This window comes from Prosopis cineraria, unplaced genomic scaffold, assembly GCF_029017545.1.
Source record: "Prosopis cineraria cultivar Desert tree isolate PC_DT_omini unplaced genomic scaffold, ASM2901754v1 PC2148, whole genome shotgun sequence".
Lineage (NCBI taxonomy): Eukaryota > Viridiplantae > Streptophyta > Magnoliopsida > Fabales > Fabaceae > Prosopis > Prosopis cineraria.
This window is the reverse complement of record NW_026557473.1, coordinates 7900-20862: the sequence shown is the minus strand read 5'-3', so window position 1 is coordinate 20862 and position 12963 is coordinate 7900. Positions and strand designations below refer to the sequence as shown.

The 12963-nt window shown below is 34.0% G+C and overlaps 2 protein-coding genes across 3 annotated transcripts; one reads left to right on the top strand and one right to left on the bottom strand.

Moving 5' to 3' along the window:
- The first annotated feature begins 697 nt into the window (after positions 1-697).
- LOC129301486 (growth-regulating factor 5-like) lies at positions 698-8344 on the top strand. 2 transcript variants are annotated; one of them, XM_054940046.1, is made up of 6 exons: positions 698-994; positions 6170-6354; positions 6562-6746; positions 6850-7333; positions 7434-7780; positions 7983-8344. In XM_054940046.1, the coding sequence occupies exons 3-6, from the start codon at positions 6563-6565 to the stop codon at positions 7988-7990; spliced, it is 1023 nt and encodes a 340-aa protein (XP_054796021.1). In that variant the 5' UTR covers positions 698-994; positions 6170-6354; position 6562; the 3' UTR covers positions 7991-8344. The 2 variants fall into 2 exon arrangements, with proteins under 2 accessions (XP_054796021.1, XP_054796022.1); XM_054940047.1 differs by lacking the exons at positions 698-994; positions 6170-6354 and having other exon boundaries at positions 6366-6746.
- A 3816-nt stretch (positions 8345-12160) lies between these two features.
- LOC129301487 (leucine-rich repeat extensin-like protein 3) lies at positions 12161-12733 on the bottom strand. The gene has a single exon (XM_054940048.1). The coding sequence runs from the start codon at positions 12731-12733 to the stop codon at positions 12161-12163; it is 573 nt and encodes a 190-aa protein (XP_054796023.1).
- Between the last annotated feature and the right edge of the window lie 230 nt (positions 12734-12963).

The following is a 12963-nucleotide window of genomic DNA, read 5'->3' as shown; positions in this document are numbered from 1 at the left end:
TCAATTTTTTACAACAAAAGATAGTGTAATAGAAGATTATGTTGTAAAAAATTGAGACTTTTCGCCACAGGTCAATCTGGAAACTATGGTAAAAAATGTTATTTTTTGCCATAGTTTTCAAAGTGACCTGTGGTGAAAAATGGATTCGTAGAGAATAAAAAATCATTGATGAATCGAGATTCCTTAAATACTAAACCCTCCAATTTAGCCTATTGGTTTTTCAATAAATCACCAATTTTAGAAAATTAAATCCAGTGCATGATATAATCTATTTATCCAATGTAATCAACCGTACAATTAACGAATAAAAATTATGCTTTAATCAAATAATTTATGTTTTGAAATTTAAAAAAATTCACAACATGACAACATTTAAATAGAAATTTCCCAAGATCTAAAGCCATAAATTCAGTTATTTATTTCTAATGCATCAGCAATTTCAATAACAGAACAATTTAATTTTAGTTAATTAAATCTAATGCATGGCAACTAATAATTATTTTTAACTAAATTATAATAAAAAAATAAAAAAATTAATTATAATTAGAAAAATAAAAATGAATTTTAAAAAATGAACAAAAAAATTAAGGTAAAATATGCCAAAAAAAGCTAAAAAATGAAAAAAAAAAAAGTAGCCAAACAATAATAATAAAAACTTGGAGCTGAAGGAGGACACGTGAAGGTTGGACACGCGAGCTAAAAGAGGTAGCGGTGACCACGTGAGCTAAAGGCAAGCAAGAGCTATGGGCAACAAGCTTGAGGGTGGAGTTGAAGCTTGGCCGATGAGCTGTGGGTGAAGGAGCTAGGAGGCGATAGCGATGAGAGCAAAGGGAAGAGCTAAGGGCAAAAGGCTATGGAGGTCGAGAGATGGGGCCAAAGAGCTTGAGGATCAAGATGTGGGAGGAGTTGTGGGTAAAGGGAGCATATGATGAGCTGAAAGAAAATCCTAAAGAGAGCAAAGTTGATGGTGGCGATGATAGACCCAAGGAAAAAGGTGCACAAATTTTTTTACATAACCTAACATCTAAGGGTTTTAAACCCTCAACTTTTCATTTACAGCAACAAGTCCGAGGAGAACTTGTTACTGTAAATCAACTAAATTTTTAATAAATAATTAAGGTGATTACTTATTTTAAAATTTTAGGTAACTTATGATGAACTTGTCGTCATAAATATGTAATTTTTTTAAATTACCTAAAGGATTTACCCCTCAGTTAATTTTTTTTAATAGCTAAGTGGTATTTACAGCAACAAGTCCTAGAGATAAATAATTTATAGTGACAAGTCCTCTTGAGATCTATCACTGTAAATCAAAAGTTGTGGGTTTTTTTAACTCTCAACTAAATTTTTAAATTTTAAGCTTAGACTTGTCGTCATGTAATAATTTTTTTTAATAATCAAAGATTTACCGCTCAACTTAATTTTTTAAAACCTTGAAATTATGTTGACAATTCCACCTCAGACTAGTCGCCATAAGTTATGTAATAAATTTTTTAATAGTTGAGAGGTTTACCCCTTAGCTAATTTTTGTTTTAACATCTGAGGGATTATGCCTCAGCTAAAACTTATTACATAACTTAGTTTAATTTAAAAACATTAAAATTATATTAATAACTTAATTTAATTAGTCAATTTATTAAGTTTTATTAGATTTAATTAATTTTTTCTAATTCATACATAATTAAAAAATGTATTTTAATTAATTAGTTTTATTAGTTTATTTAATTTTGTTAATTGTCACTCAGGCATTTATGATGACAGTGCTTTATGGGATTATGGCCATAAATGCTACATTTTTAACTTATTAACATATTTGCCATCAAGTCTAATATCACTCCGATTATTTAATAAACTGTAGAGAAAAATTTGTGGTTAAAACTCTGTGTTTGCATTAGTGATATAATGTCGTGCAGATAAATATCATCCAATTTTTCTTTCAGTGGTAGTAAATGGATTGGATTTAAAGGGTAAGTGATGCTACAGCTTAAAGAATTATAATTCTGTTATTAAGTTCAAACTTCTAATAGATGCCCCCTTTTCCTTTGCATACATATATTAATATTTTGTGGAGAGCTCCCCGGTGACTTGGTGATAACAAGGCTTGAGGTTTTTTGTTAATTATTTTATTATAAAAATTGTACATGTTTCACATATGAGCAAGCTTCTGACGGAATTTAATAATTCATTGGACAATAACTGGTCAAAATGACTCTGATGTAAAATGAATGATTGTTCTGCATTATGCTCACATTTTAGCTGTTGTCCTCCATATTCTGCAGTCACACAGTTTCAAATGTGCGTACAACCATGTTGCTTTTCTATTTCTTTTTATAAGTGAAAAAAAAGGAAAAAAAAAGAAAAAGAAGATGAAAATAGAAGTTGGGGTCGTATTTCAGTGAGCCCTAAATAGAGAACAAAGTACAGGTGTTCTTGCAAAAAATGGAAGACAATAATAAAAATATACTCATACACCATCAATATTCCCCTATTACATGAACAAAATTCTCTCTCTCTCTCTTTTTCTCTTTTCTTTCAGTATAATGGTCCTTGCCTTTGTCCAATGTAAATCCTCTTACGGAGTACCTTTACATCTGAGAATAAACTTGGTGCACATATCGTTCATCTCTTTTTTTGGACTGATCTGATTTGGATGGTCTGGATCGTTACTTTTCTATTAAAAAGGAAGCAAGATGCAAAATAAAAAATAAAAAAAATGCTTTTCAACTATCAATTCTAAAAAAAATTATAATTCAGACAACAAAGTAAAAATAATAAATTAAAAAAGTACAAATTAAATCTAAATGATCTAAATAAAATCTACATTGATCACATCAAGTAAGGAATGTACAAAATCTGAATTACTTTTATATTGGTTGAATATATTTGAAGTTTGTCCAAGATGTTTCATAATAAGAATCAAACCCCAATTTTTTTTTTTTTGCCAACAAGAATCAAACCCTAGTTGAGAATTCAAAACTTTATTCCTCCAAACTAATTGAACTAGCTTCCTTCCTTGAGTCAGTCAAGGCTTTCCAGGTTTAGGGTTCACTCCTATAAGGCCCCAAGTCATTTGGTCAGTATAGGCTTACTAGAAAAATGCAAAGAGACACCTTCAAGTCTTGAGAACCAAACAAAAGAATCAATCCTCAATTGGTGTAGCTAGCTAGATAGAGAAGGTCCCCTTTAAAGGCTGCAAATAATTATGCATCGAGATTCAATACAGAGCTTCTTCCCATGGTGGCTTGGCTTTTTAAACCAAAATGAAATATAAATTACACAATAGATGATAAAATCAAGTTTAGACTTTAGAATATCAAATAGCAAGGCAATGGAAGAAGTACATAATACATATAAATTTGCTGTTTTGTGGCCGGAGGGTTTAGCTTTTTCTTATGGTGAACAAGGGTTATATATTCATCTACGCCTGTTACAGGTTCTGGTTTAATCCTCCATCTTCAAAAATACTCAGTATCTCACAGCCGTATATAAGATTTTTCTCAAATTTATGAACGATCATTTGTATTGATTATGTAAAATTCCACACAAACCAATTTTGTTTGGCTCAATGTGGTATACTTACATGAGATGGAGTAAAAATTTGGATCCTCTACATTCATAATAAATGCATACAGTGTATTCGATTCCTTTGTGCCATTTATTTTATCAAATATATGAACACATGAATATAAAGTACTTTCTCCGTTAAAAAATATAACACATTTTTGAGGAGTTGTATGTTAAAAAATGTAAGACATTTTTAGTCTTTTTGAGATGTAATCATTGTTTTTCTTTTTAAGTGCCTCTATTAATGAATGACTTTATATTTATTATAAGATGTTTAATAGGGGGTAAATATAAAAAGATATGTTTAATTTAAAAGTAAATAACTACTTTATTAAATGAGATTTAATTAAAAATGTCTTATATTTTTAAATGAAGTGAGTATTTAAAATCTTGAATGAAATAATCTTGACGGTTATCATACACAGTAGTAATAATGTGCCGGGCATGCCATTATTATATATCCATGAAATTTGCCTCTATTATTGATCTTCAAAAATAATTTCTATTGCATTTTACTCAAAAAAGCAATTTTGGATTAGTGCCTACCATGTTGTTTTTGATCTATACTCACGAATGGGTTTGTCTTACAAGATTCAGAGACAGTACCTACCATATTAAACATATTCATTGCTGGCTCACTCATCTAGTCTAATCTATAGATGTGATACTAATTACCTAGCTACCTAAACAAATCATTGTCTTAATGAGACATATCAACCTCGCAAATATTGCAGATTTGCAGTCTTGGTACTTCCACGCCCATGCTCTCATATTTCTATCTGAATATTCCTTTACAATAATATTCGTTTTATTTTTCTCTAGACATTAAATCAGAACATGACAGTACCGACAAGTCTGATTGTGATCAAACCCATTTCATAACAAGTTATGTTTAAAAAACATCATACAAGCCAGGAAAAGCATGCAGACTACAGAAGACCAATTCTTGTCCACATATGATATACATGCATGCATATACATGTGGGTTTATGTGTGGGGACTCCGCATGTATGAATCAAAGCGATTAAACTTTGATGGTTGCATGTAATGTAAATAGACCACCACTACATGTGCAAAAAAATTTTCCAAGTTTGAATCCCGTAAAAAGAGAAAATCCCAGTATCTGAGATATATTTTGAGTGACAATTGTTCTTTGAGTTTGTAGACAAGTTAAGAAAAACCCAACATAGACTAGTCTGGTTTTGGTGAAACCCAGTTCGTAATGAATTATGCTAATCAAATCATACAAGTCAGGAAGTGTATATAGACTAGTCAGAAAACAGTCAAAACCCTAAAAAAAAAAAGGGGAAAAGATCCCAGGTGAGGCATAGAGCTGCTGTGAAGCTGCAGAGAGTCAGTGAGGCAGCAAATGCTTCTTCAGAAGGAAGATAGGTGATGAGGGGGACTAGTATACAGTAATAGTAATGGGAAAGAGATGTGCTCAAAGGAAATGGAAATGAATGAAAGGGGCGAGTTAGGTGTGGCACATTAGTAAAGGAGGGAGAGCATGTGTTATGGGGCAGAGCAACAGAGTGTGTGAACAGTTTTAACCTCAGAGTGCACTTTCCTGACAACTTGCCAGAGAGAAAGACAAGTGCTTTGAATTGCAAGCAAACAAGTCCGAACCTCCCTGTACCCAATAGTCTTTTCCCTGCACTGTCTCTCTACCTCCACTATTCACGCAAAATAAGAGAAGAAGAATAATTAACAAAAAAAAAAAAACTCATGCTAGTTTATGATGAAGTTACTAGTAAGTCTATTTTTTAAGTTCTTTTTAAGAGGAAGACCCCTGCTTCCTTTGGAAAAAGATTATCAAGCATGCAATGGCTTTCTTGATTATTTACCACACGATGGGAGTTTAAACTTCCAAGAGAATATTTCTTAATCATCCTTCAATGAGTACCTTTAACTACTAATTATATAATATCAAGGGCTAAAGGAAGTGTGATGTGTCAAGCTTCCTCTTGTGGTAATCATTTAATGGGCAAACATTTGAAAAGGGTTATGATGATGGTACCCAAAGAGGCCAAATTGACTGTAACCCAATATCTACATAGATGATGAAAGTGAGAAAAGTTAAAGTAAAAAGCGAAAGCATCAAATCCGTACCAGAGAAAAAAAATAATAAAGCAGGTTTCAGCTATAGCTCTAAGGCTTTCAATATCCATCAACCAGATCATGCCACACATACTAAGCCAAAAAAGATCTAAAATGACACGAACGAGACTGTCTCTTGTTCAAAAAGTTACCACACATACCCTCGGATTACAAAAGAGATTGCTATGACCACTGGCGTTCTTCAGCTCAGCAGCTTACATTACAGTGTTACACTGCTCATGATAATAATTAACAATTTTACGGTATAACTTTTTATATGATAACATTTTGTTTATATTGCCAAAGGTCAAAATTTATTATTTCAGTGGACAATATTTGGTCAGACGTGTCACAAATTTTACCATAAAATAAGTTCCAAAATAACATGATAATATCAGATGGCACTATTTTCCATAACTGTGATGTCAATACAGCAGAGCCTAAGGTGCATGGACTAACCTGCACTTGAATTATTTTTTTTTATTTTTCTTTGTACATTTGTTTATAGATTTCTGCAAAAGATGTCAGAGACAACAAAGGCAGCTGCAAAGAAAGAAGAAAAAACAGAAGCAGTAGCTGCAGGCGGTGCAGTCATAATAATAAGAACAGACTCCCTCACTCATTCACAGCACATAAAGAAATAAAGAGGAGGTGGCAGTGAAAGCCAGAAGAAGTATATCATCAGAGCCATTGGTATCTATTTATCCATCTCTCTATCTATCATCCATGCACAGAAGAAGATTCTGCCCTTTGGAAAAAAAAAAAAAAACTATCAGCCCCAACTTATAGAACCAATCCTCTATCTTTTTCTGTCTTTGTTTGAAGCCTGTTGAGCTCTTGTTCTTTATTCATCAGTGTGTAGAAGAGAAACTTATATTCCTCTCTTTTGTCTGAATCAAGAATGATGAATACTGCAAGAAATAGGCCTCCTTTCACAGCTTCTCAGTGGCAAGAACTTGAACAACAAGCTCTTGTTTTCAAATACATGGTCTCAGGGACACCGATCCCACCTGATCTCATTTACTCCATCAAAAGAAGCCTAGACTCTTCAATATCTTCAAGGCTTTTTACTCACCATCCGGGTGGTAAGCACGTGAAGAAGAAGCAAGTTCATATTTCTTTTGTTTCAAAGCTTATAGTTCGTTCTATGCTATTTGATATATTACTTTCTGTATGCCTATTATGCAGTGGGATGGGGGTGTTTTGAGATGGGTTTTGGGAGAAAAATTGATCCAGAGCCAGGAAGGTGCAGAAGAACAGATGGTAAGAAGTGGAGATGCTCTAAGGAAGCATATCCAGATTCAAAATACTGTGAAAAACACATGCACAGAGGAAGAAACCGTTCAAGAAAGCCTGTGGAAGTTCCTTCATCAACAAGCAGCATTACCACAAACACCTCGCAAGCAATCTCACCATATAGCCTTAACAGAGGTCTTTCCATGATGAGCAGCAACCCCAATAACAACGCCACATCCTCAATCTCTTCTTCCTCTTTCCCATTCTCCGAATCATCATCCCAATATCCTTACCAAAATTCTTCTCTTAATCCCTTCTTTTACACCCATTCAACCTCTTCGAGACCTCCTGATTCTGATTTCTCATCTCAAAACAACACTACCCATCAGCTATTTTTGGACTCTGGATCTTATTCTCATGATGAAAAAGACTATAGGTTTGTGTAAAACAAAAAAGTTGGCAACTTTGTTCTTTCTCTTTGGTTAGATGGTGACCTTCTTTTTTATTTTTGATTTTGACTTTATTCTTTCAAGCAGAAATATTCATGTGGACGAAAGGGCATTTTTCCCAGAAGCTTCAGGGTCTGCAAGAAGCTTCCACGACTCATACCACGAATTATCTATGAGCTCCTACAATAAATCCTATTCAAGCTCGCAGCAGTTTCAAAGCCTCAGTGATAATGACAGTAATCCAAGGCAACAAGAAGAGCAACATTGTTTTGTTCTAGGAACCGACTTCAAATCACCAAGACCAAGCAAAAGTGAGAAAGAGACTAGCACTGAAACTGCCCAGAGACCACTTCACCACTTCTTTGGGGATCAGTGGACTCAAAAGAACACAGATTCTTGGCTCGATCTCGCTTCCAACTCCAGAATCCCCACAGGTGATGATCATTATTACTGTGCTAGTTCTTTAAATGCCCCACCTCTTAACTGTTCTATAGAACCAAACCAAAAAAAAAAAAAACCAATTTTTACATTCAATACCATCCTTCTAGTTAAATTAATAAAGAAAACCCATCATCAATATAAGATTTTTCTTAAAGTAATTGTATTATTTAGCCTCTTCCTTTTCTTCCTCTACAGATGAATGACGTTTTGGTCATGCGTGATGATAATGGACACGGCCGAGAGAGAGAGAGATAAAGATGAAAGGTCTGGTGGCTAGGGGAGCTTACCTTTGATAAAGCAGCAATGTTTGTTATGGAGGAATGTGGGGGCCCACACTTGGATTTGTGTCTTTACTTTAGGTTGATATCTAAATATACTTTCTTGCTTCCCTCTGAAGAAAACATGTCTCCTATTTGCGCACACTCTGTGTGTGTGTTGATTTTGTTTGACTGAGTTGTGTGGACCGGAGGGAAATTAAAGAAAGGAAGCAACTTCAGTTGTTTGTGTGAAGTTCTGCACTTTGCTTTCCAATTCAAATTGCCTCTAACTTTTGCTTATTCTCTATATGTTTATGGACCCAAACACAACATGTGCTATCAATATATATATATATATATATATATGTTGTACCTTTACCATAAAATTCTCTGTATCACATCTATATGGACAACTTGACCTCACAGAAGGTTTTGATGCTGCACTTTCAAAACTTGCTATTGCATTGTGCTTTTCAGTGTCCGTCCATTTGAATGAGCAAACCGCATTAATTTACTTTATATTTTTCTTCAATTATAATTTATTCCTGTCTTATTCAAAAATATTATCTAACTTCATATACATACATGCATATATACATATATACATATACATACATATATATACACAGAGAAAAATGTCTCCCACCATCTATTTTCGTGAACATGGTTAATTTTTTTTTTTTTACAGAGTGATTTGTAGAAAATAAATTATTTTTTCTGTTTTTTTTTTGGCCCATGATAGTGTAATATTTTATCCTTATTATATGAAGCTTTGATAATTGTATCAATGTTTGTTACTTATTAAAATGTAATTGGAAGCAAATTTTCTGTTGCTTAAAATAACGTTGGATCGCTCATTTGATGGAGCCATGAAAATGTGCAAATGAGTTAACCGGCCCAATGGATTGGTTATATATATATATATATATATATGGGTTGAAACTCACCAATTGGATTAAGTGAGTTGGCCCACCGAATTTTTTTTTACCAATTAAATATGTACATTGCTTCAACTATTAACATTCGCTCCTTGTACAACGCGCAAGCAATCTTGATTTGACTTTGAATATTATTAGTTATATATTAAAAAAAATAAGAGAGAATTGCTATATAAAAATTATAATATTTTAGATCTCATAACAGTTCCTGTTCGGTGCTAGGCCACTATCACAGTAAACTTTGAAGGATTTCCATACACCGTTGGTCCCAACCAGAAGGGGGGATATCCGATTTTCATTACAATGGAGGAAACATTTCAAATCTATGCCATTAAACTGAATTAGATGATTTAGAGATACTTTTTAAAAGTACATACTAATTTGAGTTAAAGTATATTTTTAATTCTTTAATTTTAGACAAAATTTTATTTTAATCCCTTTATTTTATAAAGTATTTTTTCAATCATTTAATTTTAACATTATTACTTTCATAATAAAAAAAAATTATATTAAAATTTTAAATATTGACAAAATATTATCAAATGTTAATATATTAAGTTTAATTTTTTTAAAATAATAATAATTGTCACAAAAATTATTTAAAACTAATAATATTAGGATTAGAAAACTAAAAAGATGCTTTATAAAATTAAAAGATCAAACTAAAATCTCATATAAAATTCAATGATAAAAAATATTCTTTAACCTATTAATTTGTATCATTAAAATTTAAACTAAATAGTTCAAATTTGTAGTGGAAGTGCAAACATAGTGAAAAGAAACAAAGTCCCCAGTATTAAATAACATCATTGCAATGTTTGGTACCTTGGTATAAAATAAAACTTTAAAAAAAATTGAGAAATGTACCTATCTCTGTTTTTTAAAATGTATTTTCCATTTCTTTTTCAGAAAAGGACTAGTCTACAACAACACAATGTATGATACATTTTCCTAAAGCCAACTTTCTTTCCAATCAATGTTTTCCCTATTCTCTTTATTTTCTTTTGTTAATTACTTAATTAGGATTGTACAACCCTCCACTTCAATCTTGGGAAAGATTCTAGAGGGCTCACATATGCAGCACAAGTTTGAAATTAAAATGTAGCACCACACATCTAAATGACCCAGTCTCTAGATCCTCATTCCCAATTACCACCTAAGTCCAAAACTCTCATATATATATATATATATATATTCTCACACGCATGCTTTATTTTCTCACACACTACTTTTCCAAACCATTTTTCAGGGAGAACAATTTCTCAGATTATGCTTCTGTATTTCTTCCACAATTACGATCAAAGATAGAAGGCATGAAGGAAAAATGACACGCTACGACTTGTTAGAGACATAATGGCAGTTAATGAATCGTCGAATTAAGGAAATGATACCGAAGGACCAGTAATTGGTGAAGAATATTATAAAATTGGATAAAGTGAAAGGCCATCGAATTAAATACGAAATCAGTTTTTTTTTTTTTAAGTCTCAGACGTTTCAATTTCATTTCTCTAATTTCACGAACAACAGTAACCTTATATTCTATAGAATAGGGCAAATTTTGCCTCCGCCACAACTGAATACAATACATCACCAAATCAAACAATTTTTGACCTGGAAGCTATGTCTAAATGCAAATTAACATCTAACTCAACAAACTGTTGAGTTTGGGATTATTTTTCTATAAATTATGTGGCAAGCACAAAATAAAACAAGGTCTGATTTTATATCATGAGGACTAATTTGAAACTCGCATGAAACCAGAGGAGCCAAAAGTTCATTTGAACCAAAGTAAATTCATATACTCCTATTATCCTGTTCACTCACCTGTCCCTAAGCTAGCATGAATTCATACCCAATTCAAAATTATATTTCATTAAGAACATCATGAATCTGAATCAGTACAAGAAAATACATGCATGCCACATCTCTCTCATGATAGCTTTCACAAGATTAATTAAACCTAAGATTCATCACTAAAACAATAATCAGTCAATCTTCTAACACCCAAAAGCCAGTCGGAAACATGATGCTTGTGCTTGACCATCAAAGTAGTACATCTTATAGATGACTCAATCACCCACCAGTCATTTTAATTTTGACTCCAAACACAAGCCACACATTCATCCACCATAGCAGAATTTTACAAAAGGTAAAGCTTCATCAGGGCCGGAAGAATCTCAGGAAGTAGTCATGTCATAGACTGGCACTGAAAATGCGCATTTCCTCGGCATTCACAGTCCATTTCCAGTTAAAGTCACATACAGATACAATAGACCATTCAGACAAAAAATAACACTATTTTTTTCATTTCTTATTTCAACCAAAGTAGTTCAGGAAGTTTGGTTTTGAAATGCTGTATTGCAAAAGGTTTGAGTCCTTACAAGTTATTTATACATACATTATCGCCTCAGAATTCAACAGCAATTCCATCAAGACTTGGTTTCTTAAGAATTATTGTGACATTGCGGGCAAACAAACAATACTACTCCAACTTCATCTAGATAAATTTCTCTTAAATCTCCCATTCAGAAAGACAACCAGGCAGAGAGCAATGGACAAAAGGAAACACAAAAGTCAATATTAGAATGCAAATGGTGAATCCTCGCTGGATAAATATAATACTCCATCTCGGCTATCTAATTCAGCACCAATAATCTTGATAGTAGTACTTGGCTTTTTCAGCCAAAATAGAACAGCAGAACATCACGCCCATTACCAAAGCAAGAGTCAGTGAGTTCAATAACCAAATGATCGATCACACCAAATTTTAATCACTATGTATAATAAAGTCATAAAATTAGGTGCAGATACATCAAAATGGGGGAACAAAAAATCAAATTCTGTCATTGCTAGCTAATTCTTCAAACCTTCCTGGCATCATTGTACAGTTAACATGTTAGAGCAAAAATAAAAAACTATAGAACCAAAGAGGAAGAGGGGACTTCTTTAGACTATGAGCCGTGTAATGAAACAAAGGACAGTAAGTATAAATGTAGGAAGGAACGCATGGAAAACGCCAACTATAAATACCAATATACAGAATGATTCGAGACCCGAGCATTCGTTCCTTGATTCGTTTCTTTCAATCCTTGTTTTCTATGATGTTGTTGCCAGACTCTGGAGAATTTCAATCCAGCCCAATGAAAATAATTGCTAAGAACATTTCGCTCCGAAATTTTCAAGCACTAACTTCAAAGGCATCCTTCGTCCTTAAAAGTTGCCTTCTCTTGAAAACTAAGAAACCAATCACACCAATCTGCATGAGTCCCGCAATACCCGCAAATAGAAGACCGATCTTCTTCCCTCCGTTCATCCGCTGCGATGTTCGCCGCAGGGGAGGCCTATGGTGGGAGCGATTGGGGTTCCCCGCTGAGTTTGCGACCTTCGGTCCTGGGTCCGCATGAGAAAGATTATGGGCCGACTGAGAATGGGAAGGCGGCGGCCGATATTGGTGAGGCGGCGGCGTTAAAGGGGGCGAAGTTGGCCGTCGAAATGGCAGGAGCGTGAATGGAGGTTGCCGTGTCGGAGGTGGCGACTTTAAAGGGGGCAAAGGCGGCGGAGGCAAAGGTGGCGGCTTTAAACTGGACCAAGGATGCGGGGGCCGGGGCAACGGCGGCGGTGAAGGTGACGACCGAGGAGGAGGACGTGGCGATACTGATGTAGAGGGGGCCTGGGACTCGGCAATAACAGAATAAATACTGAAGGTGATGCTGAAAATTATCAAACCCAAGGTCGACAATGTTGAATCCATGGAACAACAAAAAAGGGATTCCCTTTTCAAGGACGATGAATGTCAAAATCAGGGTTTTCAGGGACTTGCCGCATCTAGGTGTATCCACCCTTTCTTCCTTCTTCGTATTTAGCTCCGAATTGAAGATCCTGGCCTCCCAACAGAACTGCCATAGAAACAGAATCCAAGCATACGATCGCTTCGAATCAGGACATTCCCAGCGACAGCTTCCTACTCTGCATAAAGAATTC